Source organism: Phoenix dactylifera, chromosome 6 (assembly GCF_009389715.1).
Source record: "Phoenix dactylifera cultivar Barhee BC4 chromosome 6, palm_55x_up_171113_PBpolish2nd_filt_p, whole genome shotgun sequence".
Classification (NCBI taxonomy): Eukaryota; Viridiplantae; Streptophyta; class Magnoliopsida; order Arecales; family Arecaceae; genus Phoenix; species Phoenix dactylifera.
Genome location: NC_052397.1, coordinates 15,978,520 through 15,995,957, shown reverse-complemented (window position 1 = coordinate 15,995,957; position 17,438 = coordinate 15,978,520). Strand labels below are relative to the sequence as shown.

The window sequence follows — 17,438 nt, the reverse complement described above, 5'->3', positions numbered from 1 at the left end:
TGGATGCCCTATTTCCTCTCCCCTATTTTTTTTCTTTTCTTCTTCCGTCGGGCTAGTCGCCATTGCCGAACATGGCCATATTTTGGTTGCTGAGGGCCATTGCTACTGCCGCTGCCGCCAAGGGTATGATCGGCCTTAGAGCCCTCTTCATTCCTCTCTTTTGAGAAGAGAACCGTAAGTTTCTCTCTCTCTCTTGCCTTCTCTCTCCTCTCTTGCTCTCTCTTTGGGGATCTTTCTCTCTCCCTACTTTCTCTATTCTCTCTCTAGATGCCTGGATGGACCCGAGGAAAAGACCCAACACCTTGTAGATCAATTGACCCTTGGAGGGATCCTAGGCCAACATTGTGCAACTAGAAGCTTTGAGTTGGTATTGCATATCCAAGGATCCCATGTCAGCATTATGTGGCCCTAGAAGGAGAGTTCCAAACCAACCTTGCTATGATCATCTGTCATAATTCATGGATGGTTAAAATTATTCTGATAACGAGATTTGGCTCCATAGGTGAACAATGGTCAGGGCAAGAAGGTGTTAAGCAGAACACTTTGCCCAACTTCTTGCCTCCGAGTTCGTAGATCGAAAAGTGGATCGATGTTGTATTTGAGTCTGAGATTGATAGAGGTAAGAATTTCTCAACACAATCATCTACATAATTATTGAAGTTCTGTATTATGTGCCGATGAATTTGATGTTGCATGGATTATGATGTTACTAAGTCTAGCCTTGTATAAAGCTTATTAATTTGTGCTTAAGTATAGTAATCACGTAGAGTGTAAATGATTCAAAGAAAATTATGATTGTATGACGCAGGAGATAGTTGCCCATCATACGGCTCACCAACTTCACTTGCCTCTAAGGAGGGCTCGCTCCGGGCAGGTTCGGATCACTTACAATGAAGCATCGGCGGCATTTGGACTGATCGGTCATGCAAAAAATGTGGTGTATGTATTGTCTTAACCTTGGGCTAAAATGCAGCATTGTGTTTGGCCTACCACAGGCTGAAACATAGCTGCAACTAATCCAATGTCGGAAAGTCAATTCTAGATAACAAACTATACTTACTCATAGTTGTGACATAATAAAAATGAATTTTTCATAATTATAACAGTGGAAAAAAAGAGGGGGGCATATGGACTAGCTGGCCATATGGGAAACATGGCATGTTAGCCGTGGGTTAAGATATAATATTATTGTTGTCGGCCATGAGCAAAAGCATGGCATATATTTGGCCTGCCACGAGCTGGAGCATGCTATGACTAGTCCAATGCCAAAATCAAATCAAGATGATAAATTATATTTAGTTATATGTTTTGGCCTGCCATGGGTTGAAGTGTGAGCGAAACTAGTCCAATACTAGCATGATAACATTATCGAGTCGGACGTATGCTAACTTGTTAATGAAATGTAATTTCACTGAATTACTGTTGAATAAAATTGCTGATTTGGTGATATATGATGTGTTTAACAGAACTGTGGTGATATATAACATGCATTTCGATATATCTGCTAGCTTGCTTACATGTGTGCAGGTCTAGTCCAGAAAGATGAGATGCCAATCAGTATATATTTTCCGACTAACACGCTTGTGCATCACATCCAGAGATTTCTTTCTTCTTTGCAAGACTCATATTCAGAGCTATCTTGTTATTTTTGGTGAGAACTTCCATCTCTTCAAGTATTTAAACTTATTTTTGACAACTTGGTCAAAATATTGGATGAAGCAAGATTTGTTATTTTAGTGAACTTATTACATGTTTTGCTGCAAACCATCTTCATGGTATAGTAATTGGAAATGTTACTTATTTGTCTTCCATATTTCTGCCTCACCAAGCCCATCCAGCCCAACTCACTCACTGGCCCAACCCAGCTCTCTTATTAAAATAAAAGCCCTTGAAGCACCACCACCCTTGGATGCTAACTGATAAGAGATCTTTTATGGCTCCCCAAGGGTTGTTCTAAATCCTCTCCCCAACATTCTAACCAAAGAGAAGGAGAGAAAGAAGGGAAGATGGCATTCCACCTCTCTTCCACCCCTCCCTCCTCTCAATCCCACCACCTCCACTCCTTCCCCCACAACCCCTCACATCCCCTCTTCTCCTTCTCTGCCCAAATCCTCCATTTGTCCTCCCCTTTCCTCTCTTCTTGGAAGCACAAAAACCCTATCAAAACCCCTCTCCCCTCCCTCTCCTCCCCTCCACCCAAACCCCTCCTTTCGCTTCATACCCCTACTAAAGTCTCCCTCCAAGACCCCTCTTCCCAGACTTCTCTGGAGTCCGATCCCCAATCCCTGCCCCTGGACGGCCAGAAGCGCAAAACCCCCTCCAAAAACTCCATCTGGGTCAACCCCAACAGCCCCCGCGCAGCCCGCCTCCGCCACCACTCCTCCGACTCCCGCTACGCCCGCCTCGCCGTCCTCGCCGCCTCCCTCGATTCCTCCGACCCCACCGACGCCGCCGTCACCGCCGCCATCTCCGCCCTCGCCGACCGCCCCACCGAGCAGGACGCCGTCACCGTCCTCAACTGCATGGAGAACTCCGCCAACGCCGTCCTCGCGCTCAGGTGGTTCCAGAACAGCATCAAGATCGACAAAGAGGTGATTTTGTACAATGTGACGCTCAAGGTACTGAGGAAGTCTAAAAACTGGGATGGGGTGGAGGCCCTCTGGAAGGAGATGCTGGAGAGGGGAGTTAAGCCGGATAACGTGACGTTTTCGACCATTATTAGCTGCGCCAGGTTCTGTAATTTGCCGGAGATAGCTGTGGAGTGGTTCGAGAAGATGCCCGAGTTCGAATGCAGCCCGGATTATGTTACGTACTCCGCGATGATCGATGCTTATGGCCGGTCGGGCAATATCGAGAAGGCTCTTGGCCTGTATGATCGTGCCCGCCAGGAAAGGTGGCGTCTTGATCCTGTTACGTTCGCGACGGTGATCAGAGTTTACAGTCATTCGGGGAATTTTGATGGTGCACTTAATGTGTATGAGGAAATGAAGGCGCTTGGTGTGAAGCCAAATGTGGTCATATATAACACCTTGTTCGATGCCATGGGCAGGGCCGGGAGGCCGTGGCAAGTGAAGACTATCTTTAAAGAGATGGATAAGAAGGGGTTGGTGCCCAACAGGGCGACATATGCTGCTCTCCTAAGATCATATTGCAAGGCTCGTTATGCTGAGGATGCGCTTAGTGTTTATAGGCAGATGAAGGAGAAAGGGATGGAGATGAATGTGATCTTGTATAACATGCTCTTGTCGATGTGTGCTGATATTGGTTGTGTTGATGAAGCTGCTGAGATTTTTGCGGAGATGAAGGGGTTGCCTGATGACTGTAAGCCTGATAGCTGGAGCTATTCGGCTCTGATTACTGCATACTCTTGCAGTGGACGAGTTTTGGAGGCAGAAGGCTTGTTAAATGAGATGTTAGAAGCTGGATATCAGCCAAATATCTTTGTGCTTACATCAATCATCCAGTGTTATGGGAAAGCTAGGCAGACTGATGATGTTGTGAGAAGTTTTGACAAGCTATTAGAGTTGGGGATAACACCAGATGACCGGTTTTGTGGCTGTCTTTTGAATGTGCTGACTCAGACACCGACAGAAGAATTAGGGAAGGTGATTAGCTGTATTGAGAGAGCTAATGTCCAGTTGGGTTCTTTAGTGAAGCTACTAGTGGATGAAGGATCTGCCAATGAGGCAGTCAAACAAGAAGCTGAAGAGCTCTTCGAGAACATCAGTAATGAAGTGAAGAAGGCTTACTGTAATTGCTTGATAGATCTCTGTGTAAACCTCAGTCAATCAGAAAAAGCTTGTGTGCTCCTGGATATGGCACTTCGGCTTGAGATATATACAGATCTACAGTCAAAATCTCCTACACAGTGGTCTTTACATGTGAAGAGTCTTTCTCTTGGAGCAGCGTTGACTGCTTTGCATGTCTGGATGAATGATTTGTCCAAGGCCTTAGAGAATGGAGAGGAGTTGCCTCCACTCCTGGGTATTCATACAGGACATGGGAAGCATAAATATTCAGAAAAAGGGTTGGCATCTGTGTTTGAGTCACACTTGAGAGAATTGAATGCACCATTTCATGAGGCACCAGATAAGGTTGGATGGTTTCTGACCACAAAAGTTGCTGCTAAATCATGGTTGGAGTCGAGGAATTTGTCAGAGTCGGTTGCTGCTTAGTTTGCATCATTAGATACAAGAATCTTGTCTGTAAGCAACATTTTTCTCTATTGCAATTGAAATATCATTTTGATTTTCTGGCATATATTCAGAATATCATTTTAGTGCTTTAAATGTTTGCTTTAGCACATGTTGCTTGCTTACAATCAGAGGTGCATATCACTTGATTCTTGTTCTTTTCTTCTGTTCATCCCTTATCTGTTCCTTTGTTTGCTGTGTCTCAGCATTTCCATAACATTTCATTTTTGTAATCATGAACTCTGGTTATTAATATTTTTAATATATATGGTGTGATGTGACAATGAAAAAGTTGACCCCCTCCACCCACTGTGCCCCTCTGGAAGAATATGTTTCAGATGTCTGACTATATGCAGAGTTTTCTTTGTAATAAATTTGCCATTCTATTGCAGTAAGCTCAATCTTTGCAGCTCCATCTAGAAACTAGTAATTTTTGTTTTCAATTTTCATGGATTTGTCATTGATTATTCATTAACTGTTTCTATTCCTCCTTGTTGTAGAAGTTGAAAGTCAGGAAGCACACATTGTAACATGCATGAAGTTGGGGACGGATGTGTTTTTCTTCATTTGATTAAGAAAATTCATAATACTTACATTACATCCTTGGAAATAAAAAATAATAAATTGAGTTACCCCACGCGTCATAAATTTTCTTGCAATTACCTGGTTGACAGATAAATACCACTGTTACTAGTAAGAAACATTGCCAGTGATCACATTATTGCAAATGCTTCAATAAAAAATGTGTGCGTGTATATGCTTGTTTTGTCCTGTCAAACAAAGTAATAAACAAAAAAAAAATAAAGGACATTTTCATTATAAATCAATTAATATTGAAGTAACCATATCAATATGTTTTTGACCTGTCGTCTGACAGCTGGAGCCTGGAGTCATTGAATGTGCTTATCAAATCAAATAAATGCACTTATCTGTAGGATTTTTTCTTTCTTTGCCAAAATTTCATTTTGGCCGGTATGACTTGTCTTATAGGTAACAACTGATAAGTTGGCTGGTATTAATTGACACTCTCCAAGCAACAAGTAAAAAACATTCTTGTCTCTTATTCATGCATCACATATGCATTTAAATAGCTTGATATTATACACTTGATTATACTATTTTTAGATAATGTGTTGAGTAAAGTTTTTATGGGGGTGAATGCTAACCTAGAATCATGATGGAACACCTTGGAAAATGGAAGCAGGAAAAAATGTATTTCGTATATGGATTTTAATTTAGTAGTTTTATGGAGACTCTGGTCAAATTTAGTAGCAAGAAGATGAATAGAATAACATTGGTGGTCCAACTTTATAAGGCTAATGGATGAGGTTGATCATAGCAATGTTATTGCATGATGCCTTTTGCAGAAACATTTTGCCTGAATCTCCTTCACGTACTAATTATGCCCGATCAAAAAAATTCAAAATATAAGAGGGATGATTTTGTACAGCTAAACTGAGTTGTACAAATAATGAGCTCGTTATAGATGCAAAATTCAGATGGAGATTGAAATAAGACATTCTAGGGTGACATCAGAAACCAGAGTGGTGTGTGCTATTTGTGATCGTAGATGTCTTGTGCTGCAAAGGCATAATTAGCCTTATTCTAGAGGAACTTGATGCTGTTTAGAGGCTGAAAAAGTGATGAGAAATTTTAATGAAACTTATGAGAAACAATTTGGAGATGCATTTAGTATGACATCATATTATTTTAGATAGGAGCAGATCATAGTATGTGTATCATGAAGCCAGCAAAATACTGTTTCTAGGCTTTAAGCTACGGTTAGGACTTTACCATGTGTATCAAGTTTCCTCAGTCCTGTTAACCCTTTCTTCGTAGGGCCAGTTTTTGCCATGGCTGAAAGCAATGTTGCATGGATATAAACATGAGAACCAGATCCGAACAAGTGTCCAAGCGTCTGACTTGGCAAGAGGAGAAAAGAAAAGGGACATATTGGAATACATAGAAAAAGATTATTTTAAATTAAAATATATATATCTTTTAATCATACAAAAGTATTAAAAGTTGATATATCTCAAGTTTTTCTAATATACATGTTTCTCATCTAAACTTTGTAATTAGTATAAGGATTTTTGAGAAATAGTATTTTACAAAGTTATTTTGAAATATATATTTTTGACCAATTTCTAGAAAAAATGAAAGTGTAATTAATTTTTTTTTATAAGTATCCAAATGTCTAATGTGTATGTGATTTAAATATGTATTCGACATAGATTCTAGGACCTGGACATGAGTGACTAGGTAACACAAGTTGAAAGCTATCATAATCATCTTACTACAGCTTTGCTATGCAAACTTTTCGTTAAGACTTTATTAACAACTGATATTTAGGCATATTATTATCAGAAAAAAGTTCTTTAGATTTATTGTCACCATTTTCCATGTAGATTTAGTTTTAGTCTCTTTGTATGAACTATGGTTTTGTTCACCTTCATCTGAAACTCTTATACTGTGCTTGACTGAATCATCAACAAGTCACAATTCAAATTCATCAAAATAAATAGTTTATTTAGCAAAAAGCTGTCTAGAAGAAAGAAGTAGAGTACATTATATTGCAGAACATCTTGGAAAAAAATTTGAATGATTTTTGAAATTTTCATGATAGTTGTGAATTCCTTGCACTAGTTTTTAATGTCTCATTAAGATACATTTGTAAAAAAATCTTCTAGTGAGATAAACTGACAAGAACTTTATAATGGAATAGGGAATTCTCTCTGAATCATTTTACAGTTGTTCCAGGTACATGTATATATGTTTAATGTAGTTTCAGAGCTTCTTACAATGTTTGGCTTGGCATATCATCGATGTAGTTGTTGTCTGCTCCCTCCCTCCTCCCCCTGCCTCTCTCTCTCTCTCTCTCTCTCTCTCTCTTTGTGTGTCTGTGTGCGTGTGTGCTGTGCGCGAATGTGCATGTGTGCATGTCTTTTTTTCTTTCCTTTCCTTTTCTTTCCCCTTTTTGGTTCCAGGGGACAGGGAATGGGGGTGAGTGAGGTGGATGGGTAGCGGGGTTACCATAATTTGGACCGTCACAAATACTGGAAAGGTCGAGTTTAATCACCTGCTGTGTATTGTGCTGTGGTATCTGATTGGACAGGGTCAGGACTGCCTTGTGTAACACATGGGCATGGGTAAGGTGGAATTGGGGCTCTCCAGTTCAACCGTGAACTAGAAAGGGGCTCTCCAATTCATGCAGCACCAATTCCATTATGCCATATAGCAAGGCAGCTGTGTAGGGAAAATTTTCTATAGATTGGGATACCTTGGCATTTCTCTAAACAAAGTGAGGATATGAAACTTGATTTTGATGAGTAAGTAGAATTATGCTATGTTATTAATGTAATCTTATTTGTAAATAATGTATCTATCGGCTCCAAGCTTTGTGCTGGATCAACAAGGTTGAAATATTATGTACTGTAAGAGGAATGCAGGGAATTACAATAATGAATCCCAAAAATAAACTAGAAAATGTAGCTTCTACATGGAATTTGTCCTCCTATTCCTTGTGTTCTGAGTGCTTTAGAACCATAGGATTCAACATTCTTGGTCAAAATGTATCTGATTGTAAAGACAAAGTATCCCCATAGGTTGCATTGTTTGGTACAGTCTCTTAGAACTAAAGCATTCTGTATCTTTTGAATTTTCATCATATTGGAATTCTTTTTTCTCAGCGCATTTACGCGATGTTCATTTCAATCTAGTGAAAGCCATTTGCAGGATTGTCTCATTCGACTCAGAAGTCTACAATGACTTGGTTTTAGAAGATGTTCCAGCACGGTCGAGGTTTTTGGAGGACACATTATCATTAGGCAGAGATCGTCTTTTGGTGCTCTCTTTGAGCTTCCCTTGGTCCACGAGCTTGCTGCTTCAGTTCTCCTTGGTCATGAGTAGTTGTGCACAAGAGGCTTTCCATAGCTTATCTAGGCTAATTTATCCATCATAAAATGCTACAGACATCCGGGCATGGTCAAAAGCCAGTGATGCATCTGAACGTGAAATTAAATCCAGACATCTTTAGCCAGGTGGATTGCAAGTATAGAAATGTTTGGCACTTGGAGGTCAGGGAGTAGCAGTATGATCCGAAGTTGGCTTTTTAGTGTATCTTAATACCAAACGTGTGCGTTGTTTTATCTCTAATAAACAATAGAAGGGCGTATGATTGTACACTTTCATTCTCAAATTCCATGATTAGTGAACTTGCTGAATGTAGCAACACCTTTTTCCATTATGATCTTATTGCAGTGGTAGTACGTACCTAAGAGTCGGCCAAACATGTGCCATTTCTAATTATCTGATATCCAGCAGCTCTATTAGCTCGATTTATCCAGAGAATGCAATAGAGAAGAGCAGTATGACTGTTAGTTTTTTTTTCCTTTTTTCTTTTTTCTTTTGACAGAATAGTATGACTGCTAGATGAGTTCCAAGACAACTGCTTTTTAAAGTACTAGGGGGGGGGGGGGGGGGGGGGGGGGGGGGGGGGGGGGGGTAGAACACTCACAAACACATGATATGGACAAGAATCAGGAATCTTTAATGATTTAATCATGACAATAACACTTTCACAATATCTCTCATGCTCACATTTTACAAATTGAGGGCTCTATATATATGCCCAAGTTACATAGTAGTATAATAATCAGAAGCCTACCTGTGGAACCATTCATACCATACATGCATGATAAAGAAGCTGTATCCTCCTTCCATCTTTCGCAGCACCTGTTGTTGGATTCTCTATATGCCAAAAACTGCGAGACGACCTCTATCCCAGTGCACATGCATTTTTTCTGGGAAAACCATATACCTTTACATCTTCATATATCATATACTTTATGCTTGTCTGAAACATCAAACCATGCACCTTCAAGTTGGATAAATTCAGACTATGAAATGCAAATAGCTCCGGATGCCGATAAGAGAAATCTATTAAATGTAAGCATTCATTGGTAGAGGTTATAGAGGCTGACAAGAATTAGTACTAAAAACCCCAGGAAGCTGTGCTGAAGCACCAATACGCAGTACGGAGAAGTGAGAGCAAGGAGCATCTGACCTCCAATGGTGCATCTAATTGATTTCAGCACCCTTTAACTTTTTGCTATGAAGAGACACAGTTTTGATCGGCCTTCTGTGAAGTACACTCTTCAAAATGCATTGATCAAACAAATTTGATACTAAACTTTATTCTCTCTTTTTTTTGTTCTTGGTTTGCTTCTAGCATTCCCCCAAGCAAGATATGTCTCAGTTTTGAACAAGATCAAGAAAGGCATATTCAAACTGTTCGCTTCTAACCAGAATACAGAAGATCTACTCGGTCAGTGGAGACAAAGGATATTCTATCTCAAACAAGAAAAATAGTGCTTTGCAGGCGAGACATAAAAGTCCTAACCATTTCACCAAGCAATCAGCAGCATTTGCAGCTTGCAATGCTTTTGACACCAACTCAAAAGGTTATTTATAGAAAACTGAATTTGCTTTCATTGCATAATGTGAATATAATTTACGATATGCATGTTTAAGGTTTTACATAATTGCACCCTACCTCCCTCTATAAACACAAATTTCTTTAACTAGGAACAATCATGTTCTCCCAAGCTGTACATAAGCACCTCACTGGATGCGAATGATGAGACGAGGATTGAAGCAAATTTTAAGCTCTTGAGCTTTTCAAGGCTTCCAGATGATTCACAGCTCTGTAAAACCAAATGGCCATATCATAATTACAGAAAGAAAAGAGACATCTAAATGTAAAGTTCGGTTGCTTAGTAGTATTACGAAGTCATAAGAATTCAATAAAAGTAAACAGTTCAGGAAACTGGAATAGTGAAGGGCAGAGTTTCTGCAACTTTGTGTGGTTTACAAAAGACTAATTTAAAACTGTGAATATAAAGGAGCACCAACTTATCCCTATGCAGAAATGAAGAGGAGTTGCCTTAATTTCTGATCTTAGAAGCAAACATAGTAGACTCAATTACACTAAATTTAAAAAAAGGATTAAGAACTGCAAAAAAAAACAAAAAAACAGAGCTTGAAGATAGGAGAAGTTGACTACTCCTAATTCCAGATTGATATTTCTGCCATTTTATAAAAACAGAATGTGAACTTACTGTTTAGAGGGACCCTACATATATTTCCTCTATGAAACACTTTAGACAGTCTCTCTCTCTCTTTGAGGGGAACTTAAGACACTCTTTCTCCAGTACAGGTAACATTTTAGTCAAAAGGAGAAGCAAATCATGATAAAATTTAGTTTAACACACTCCAAGAGGCAAATTGGCGAAACAAGTATATACCTTCTTGAGATGATTGGGGTTTTGCTTCTTGGTTTAGTTTCCTCTGACTTCACAAACACTTCCTTTTCTCTAGACACCGCTACTCTCCTCATCTTCTTTTCTCTAGACGCCGCTGCTGCATCAACTTTTTTCTGGAGCAACTGCATAGGAATACAGGCATATGTCACAAAAAACATAGAGGAAGAATTAAAGAAACTGAGGAATGCTTTTAATTATCTAAAAGTTTGTTGTTCACATTGATTTCATCATCCTTAGCACTCAACATATGATCCTTCTCCTCATGTGATTTTCTTAAGTTGATGACTTCCTTTTGCAGTCTGTCATACAGAAAACCTGATACCATATCTTCATAGGCATCTTCTGAACCACGCTTATTTTTTGACTTGATGTCACCAACTCCTTGGACTGTAACTTCTTGTGGAACCACTTTTTTTCTTTGCACAGTAACATCACAGTCATCTTCTGAACCACCCTTGTTTTGCAACTCAATGTCACCACAACCTTTGGCTTTAACTTCTTGTGAAGGCTCCGTATTTCCTTCAATAGAATCACTTATATTACCATTAGCGTTAGCAATTCTTTCTGCATTATCCTTCCCATCATCATCAAAAACTTTGCTTTTTGGAGCCCAGAAATTCTTTCTAACCAGATTTTCTCCAATAGCAAACTTCTTTTTCAAGCTATTTGTTGGCTTGATATTTCTGTTGGTGATAACATCTTCTGATGCGGAATTAGGCTGTTGTAAAACTGAGAGTCTAGAGGCAGAAACAGAAGCCCTTGAATGAAATGTTGGTCTCTTTTCTGGTTCCTCATTTGAAGAGCACCCAATTTTTTTCTTGGAGTTCTCAACTTGCTTTGCTGATAAGCTTGGTGCTTGCTTTAGACCTTCTTCCAATGTCTTCAGCCTCAAATTTAGTTTATCCTGTACGTTAAATTCACATGAAAAGCCAAGGAATAAATGTAAAATATAGTACAAAAAGACTTACCCAAAAAAGTGAGCTGTAAGATTTCATACCTTAAGCTGGGCTTCTGCCTTGGCAGTCCTTTCTGCTACAGCTACCTTATCCCGCAACCGTTGCATCTCTCCCTACAAATGCATCACCATTTAAGTCAAGACATTAAATGTAACTAATGTTATCCATCAGTTTATCAAGACAGACAGAATTTAAAATGATAATGCATGTATGATCTATGGCTATGCTATTTGCTATCTTTTCAGACCATGTTTAAATAGCATCAGTAATTTCTTATGCTTTTGGAAAATAGAAAGGCTTCCTCTTTCCCTTCAAATAACATCAAGAGCATTGGAATTTCATGAAAATGAGGTAAAATACAAACAGTCAGGAAAACCATTGAAAATTCTTGCATTTTGTTCAAATCAAAAGTACCTGCAAAAATCTTCGCTCTTCCAGCCATTGCTTGACAGGCATGACTTTGCCATTGCCATCCTTCCACTCATTTGCGACCACAGTTGCCACCCGATTTGCTGAAACTTTAGCTCTTGCTAGCTCTCTCTCAAGAGTTTTTTTCTCTTCCTAGAAAATAGATGATGATAAATTAATGCCCCAAATTAACCTCTGGAGAAAGAATCATAGAGGAACAGATGATGACAAACTAAAACCTTACATTTAATTCAGCAACCTGCCGCTGATAGTCACGCACAGCATTAGCAGCTGCACCGCCTGCAAGAATATATTCTTCAAGTTCATGAATAGTTTGAGTAAGCTTTTCCACTTCTACAATCTTCTGACGATTTGTTTTCTCCAAAAGCTTATTTTCTTCCTGCACCATGATAAAGGAATCCAGAAAGGTTAGTGATCTAACTTCCCACAGCTTGTGCACAAACAAAAAGGATACATCTATGGTTATGCCTGGCATATCTCTATTTGCCTCCTCAATTCAATGTTCTTGTTTTGCACAGTCTCTACTATCAGTGCCCGTTCAAGAGCAATACACAATATATTTTTTGCTTCAATCAAAGCCGCCTCTTTAGACTTTATGAGCCGTTCCAGAGCCTTTTTATCCTCTTGAAGTTTCGTAATCTGCAGTATAAGTCCACAAAATCAAAAAACACCAACACTACAGATGTTTTTTGTTATAATGGTATCAGAAGAACCTATGCCTCATACCTTATTCTTGTACTTTTTTATATCAGACTCAAGTGGGGCAATCACAGCCTCAACTGGAAGGTATTCCTCATCCTTTTGACATGCATGAACTCTTCTCAAAGCTGCCTCTGCAGCAAACAGTGCAGCCAAGGCTTCTTTTTTCTCATCGATTAGCCTCTTGATCTCAAGATTCTGTTAAGCAATATATCTAAGTTGTAAAAAGGCTATCCATCTAAAGTGAACTATATTCACAGATTCCAAATCTAAAGAAACAAACAGAACACCTTCTGTTCTAGTTGCTTCTCGGCAGCTCTGAGTTTGTCATCAACTTTCTTCAATTCATTATTAAGCTGGAAAGAATAAGACATAGAATCACTTTAAAATAAACACCCACGATATCCAAATAATTAAATTTCAGAGGAATTCAGTACATTCATTACCTCCACTACAGCTTTATCTTTCATAAGTTCCGTCGCTTTCAAAGCCTTGATTTCATAGTTGGCAAGTCCCAACTCCCTCTCCTTGTCTGCAGATCAAAATAAGGACTTAAGCAAGCAAATGAATTGGAGGTGTGTATTGCTACATTTAACTAAGAACTCACTCCAATTAAATAGGCAAATTAGTAGTCTAACTTATAATTCATAATTCAAATAACTATTGGCTCTCTTGACATGTAACCAACAACTCTTACTAATATTCATAGTAAGAAGGAGGTGTTCTTAAACTGCAAGACATAAACACAACCAATAAGCTTTATTGGGAAATCCGGATCTCTAATTGCCTCTTGCACTAACCTGAACATGAAGTCACGTCGGTCATGTTATCCCCTCAGTGATTAAACCCAGTACCACATTATAAAAGGATGATTAGTGCCTCTGTCTCAATATTAACCTTGCTTTTAAATACCACTCATCCTACATCCCCACATTTCATATTAAGATCATTTGACATATAAAGCAGCTCTTAAATTAGAAATTTTACTAAATGATATTTCGCTTTCAAAGTGGTTCTAAAAAATTGTATCAGAATCAGGCCACATGGATATATGGGAGAAAAAAAGCAGGCAAGTCATGAGATTTGTGAAGATTAGGTATCATTACTAATAAATTTATATTTAGGTCTTGGTATAAACACAGTATAGGCACCTCTGACATTCAAAAGTTTCATATGCACAAATGGCATACCTAAGTCACAACAAAAACTCGGACCCAAAAAAAATAAAAACCATTTTTCTTTTTAGCAAAAAGGTGTAGACAAAGCGTATCCATTTCTTGATCTCAGATATTAAATGAAAATTCTGTAGAGTCAATAGGATATATTAGATGACGAATCTCAAACTCATATGTGCTAATCTAGAACTAATCCAATATATCGTCTCTCTACTGATTAGGTTGCCCATCTCCCATGCTATCCCATAAAATGGCAAAGGAGCAAAACCCTATGGTAAAATTATAGAAACAAAGAAGTCTGGCTAAAGAATTTTGCAGCTAAAAACAATAATAAGAGGGCCAAGAACGAATGCAGCACCAAACTGCAGAGAAAAATAAGAATAGGCAGTAGGAGTTAAAAAAAATTTTCCTCTCAAATTTCTTATGCTATAAATTTTTGTCCATGTTGTTTAAAATGGAAGTACAGTAACTTTGGCTTTCTGCTATGCCTAATGCCCAAGTAATTGCACCAGTATTTCTGCCATACCTTCATGTTAATAACAAGGGTCAAGCTTTAGGTTATGACGTATTACAATTTTCAGATTCTTTTCAGGCTTACTCGGAAGAAATGAACCAGAACTAAGGGAGAAATAGTTATCTAATGTCAAGAAGAACATGATTAATATTAAAAGTGATAAAAAATAAGTATATTCAGCAGGGTTTTTTTTTTCTATTTTTTTAAGTCTAGTTTGTTTTGCGATAAATTATGGCTTTCTAGTATACTACATATTCGTATACATCATTTTCATGGGAAAGTTATCTAGCAGGGTCACCTTGCGTCCTTGAACCGATAACCAAAAAGAAAACTCAGTGACTTGGTTCTTAACTAACAATACAAATCAAGTCATGTTACACCATCAATGACCTGAGACCAATGTTCCAAAAAGGGGGTCGGTTTTTTGTAGGCACATATAAGTTTTATTTTACATGTTAGTAGCATCAAGTAGCCACAAGGTCTCCAACAGTAAAATTTGTTTCCTTATGACCTCAAACTGTTCTCAGAAGACCACAAGCAGCCATCAAGTATCAACTAATTCTGAATGAATTTTCCTTCAGTCATTATCTATACTGTAAAATAAACCACCTACATGACTCCACAGTAATCTCGATCCAGTCATCAAAAAAAAAAAAAAGAAGAAGAAAGAAAGAAAAGCCACAAATTCCAGCAGAGTCAGAAGTACAAGTCAATCAGAAAAAAAGGTGCTAAGCTCCCCTATCTTTTGTACGAATTATTTCTACTCCTCCATGGAAATAGAACGTTAAACTAGAACAATGTTTAACCATAGAATCTCCGGGACATAAGAACTAAATAAAGAGTAAGCCAATCAGAAATTACAAACAAAATACTGTCGATTAGAAGAACAGACGAAATGAAATGGAAACCGAAGTTCACCTCCTCAAGGAAACCTTAAAAAGGAAAAAAAATCCTTCAAGGACAATTTTTTGATAAGAATTAACGATGTCCATGAAACTTCGTTATAAAAGGAACGACCTTTCCTTCATGCAAGACAATAAACACTTGAAGCAGAACACCCAGTATAAAACAAGAGCAAAGGAGTCTTGTACATAAACATACCTCTAAGCTGGTCCTCCAATCGATTGAGTTCGATCATAACAGGATCTGGAGGGCTCGGAAACATCTCCTTTTCACCAGCTTCGCCCAGGCTACCCATCTCCCTCGCAGTCCTCTATTCCAGACTCCCCTGTTTCCCCTGCTTCCCCTGCTTCCCCTGTTCGAACTTCGTAAGAGAGAAGCCCAGCAAACAAAGGAGACTGTTTGGGGTATTTATAGTATGGATCATGTGTAGAAGAAGCCATTTTATCAATGGAATTAGATTCCACAGACAGAGAGAGAAGGCGCGTTTCGTCGCTGAGAAGAAGGGAGAAGATTTTTAGAAAAAAAGAGAGAAAGAAAAACTCGACGTAGACTGAAGAGAAAGCCGGCTGTTTTATTGGTAAATAGGTACCAATTTGTTGGTGCAAGTGGTTAATAAGATTTCTGTCTGAAGTTTTAGATATGGGAATCAGGGCAATAAACCCCACAGGACCAGAGAAAAGATGGGCTAGGTCTATTTTCCACCGGTTTCATATATGATTTGGAGGATTGGTGATGATGGCTAGCTTTAACTCTCGTTCGAGGGAAGATTCTCCCAGGGGACCAAGGAACAAGAAGTCCCAAGCCAAATTTCTATTTACATCATATATATATATATATATATATATATATATATATATATATATATATATATATATATATATATATATATATATATATATATACAAGAGAAGGGAAAAAAAAAAGAGAGAGAGAAAACGCGTGTATAAGAAATGGTGTGCAGTTTATTTTCAATTAGTACTTTGTGTTTGCACATTTTCTTATGTCGGCCGTCGTTAATAATAATAAAAAAAAGATGAAGATGGGTTTTTAAATTATTCAATTTAACTAGATAAAAGCTCTAGAATTTATTCTGAAAGATGGAGCTCAGGAGCTCCAACTCTTGTAAAAAAAGTTCAATCATATGATATATGCAAGGCCTCCATGTCTTACAGATTTGTCATGATAACTTCTAGTCAATCTACAATGATACATAAATCCTAGAGCATCTCAATGGAAAACAAAATGGAAGCCTCCTCCAAATGGAGAAGGCTGATCTTAATTTGAGCTATTACCCTGTTTGTGTCAAAAATATCAATGTGAAATGGTTTATCTTCTTTAATTAGCTGGACTTGTAAGATATACCCTCAGTCTGCTGACATAATGGATTCAATTACTGATATCACTTTTGATTTGCAAATTTGTAATTTAATTCAAGCCCAGGATTATAGTTTTATATATATATATACTTTTAGAAAACAAAATGATATCAGATTCTATGAATATTATCAGACAGCAGTAACCAACACAGCAAGAGCAGGACAATATAATTCCGACAAAAAACCAAGCTTTGAGTTCTTGTCTCCTGGCAGCTGCTGTTTTAGAATACCTTGTTTCTAGACCCGTTCATTGTTTATTTTGAGAAACCAACATTTGACACAAAAAAAAAACACTTCCTAGCTCACATCTGTTTGCAGTCATGCAAAGATCATCCGGACGTTTGTTTTTTGAAGGCTGAAGTAGCTTGAAAGATATCACTAAAAACTAGACCAATCTCCCTTCCTTTGCTTGAAGGACTGTCCCGTAACACCAGGGTTGCTCTCCCTGGGACACCTTGCCATATGGCCTTTGTTGTTTTGTTCCATTTTATTTGTCTTGTTGAGAAGACAAAGGAAAGGGTCTATCATTCACCAACACCATGATAAAGTCAGAAGCCATCACAAACATTTCCACAAACATCACTGAATATCGCAATCTTCCTTTACAGCATGGAGAGTTTTGGAACAAACAATTGGTGCGAATCGATGAGAACACAGTATTAATTATACTTTGTTTGACATCTCAAGAAGTGGGGTTTCCACTGACACGTTTTCTTACTTTAGCTAAGACAATGATATGAAGATTATCTAAGTTCTTGGCAGTGGTAGGTGGTCTCAGGCTACGCCACAGATACTAAAACCTTCAATATACTTCTTGGAAAAGATTCATATCCATCATAACATCATGGAACAATATCAAGAACAAATGAA

The 17,438-nt window shown here is 38.2% G+C and overlaps 2 protein-coding genes across 4 annotated transcripts; one reads left to right on the top strand and one right to left on the bottom strand.

Annotated features, from left to right (window-relative positions):
• Positions 1 to 152: 152 nt before the first annotated feature.
• Positions 153 to 8,439, top strand: LOC120111107 (pentatricopeptide repeat-containing protein ATP4 homolog, chloroplastic-like). Of its 3 annotated transcripts, XM_039127583.1 has the most exons (3): positions 153 to 619; positions 809 to 939; positions 1,528 to 4,289. In XM_039127583.1, exon 3 carries the CDS (start codon positions 2,007 to 2,009, stop codon positions 4,173 to 4,175), a length of 2,169 nt encoding a protein of 722 aa, XP_038983511.1. In that variant the 5' UTR covers positions 153 to 619; positions 809 to 939; positions 1,528 to 2,006; the 3' UTR covers positions 4,176 to 4,289. The 3 variants fall into 3 exon arrangements, with proteins under 3 accessions (XP_038983511.1, XP_038983513.1, XP_038983512.1); XM_039127585.1 differs by lacking the exons at positions 153 to 619; positions 809 to 939 and adding an exon at positions 7,913 to 8,439 and having other exon boundaries at positions 1,216 to 4,205; XM_039127584.1 differs by lacking the exons at positions 153 to 619; positions 809 to 939 and adding an exon at positions 7,929 to 8,439 and having other exon boundaries at positions 1,218 to 4,205.
• Positions 8,440 to 9,635: 1,196 nt separating this feature from the next.
• Positions 9,636 to 15,704, bottom strand: LOC120111108 (microtubule-associated protein 70-4-like). Its single transcript, XM_039127586.1, has 11 exons — positions 15,391 to 15,704; positions 13,047 to 13,132; positions 12,891 to 12,956; positions 12,628 to 12,798; positions 12,370 to 12,540; positions 12,125 to 12,280; positions 11,887 to 12,033; positions 11,514 to 11,585; positions 10,734 to 11,420; positions 10,499 to 10,638; positions 9,636 to 9,898 (listed from the first exon to the last, which is right to left on the bottom strand). Exons 1-11 carry the CDS (start codon positions 15,485 to 15,487, stop codon positions 9,856 to 9,858), a joined length of 1,836 nt encoding a protein of 611 aa, XP_038983514.1. The 5' UTR covers positions 15,488 to 15,704; the 3' UTR covers positions 9,636 to 9,855.
• Positions 15,705 to 17,438: the final 1,734 nt, after the last annotated feature.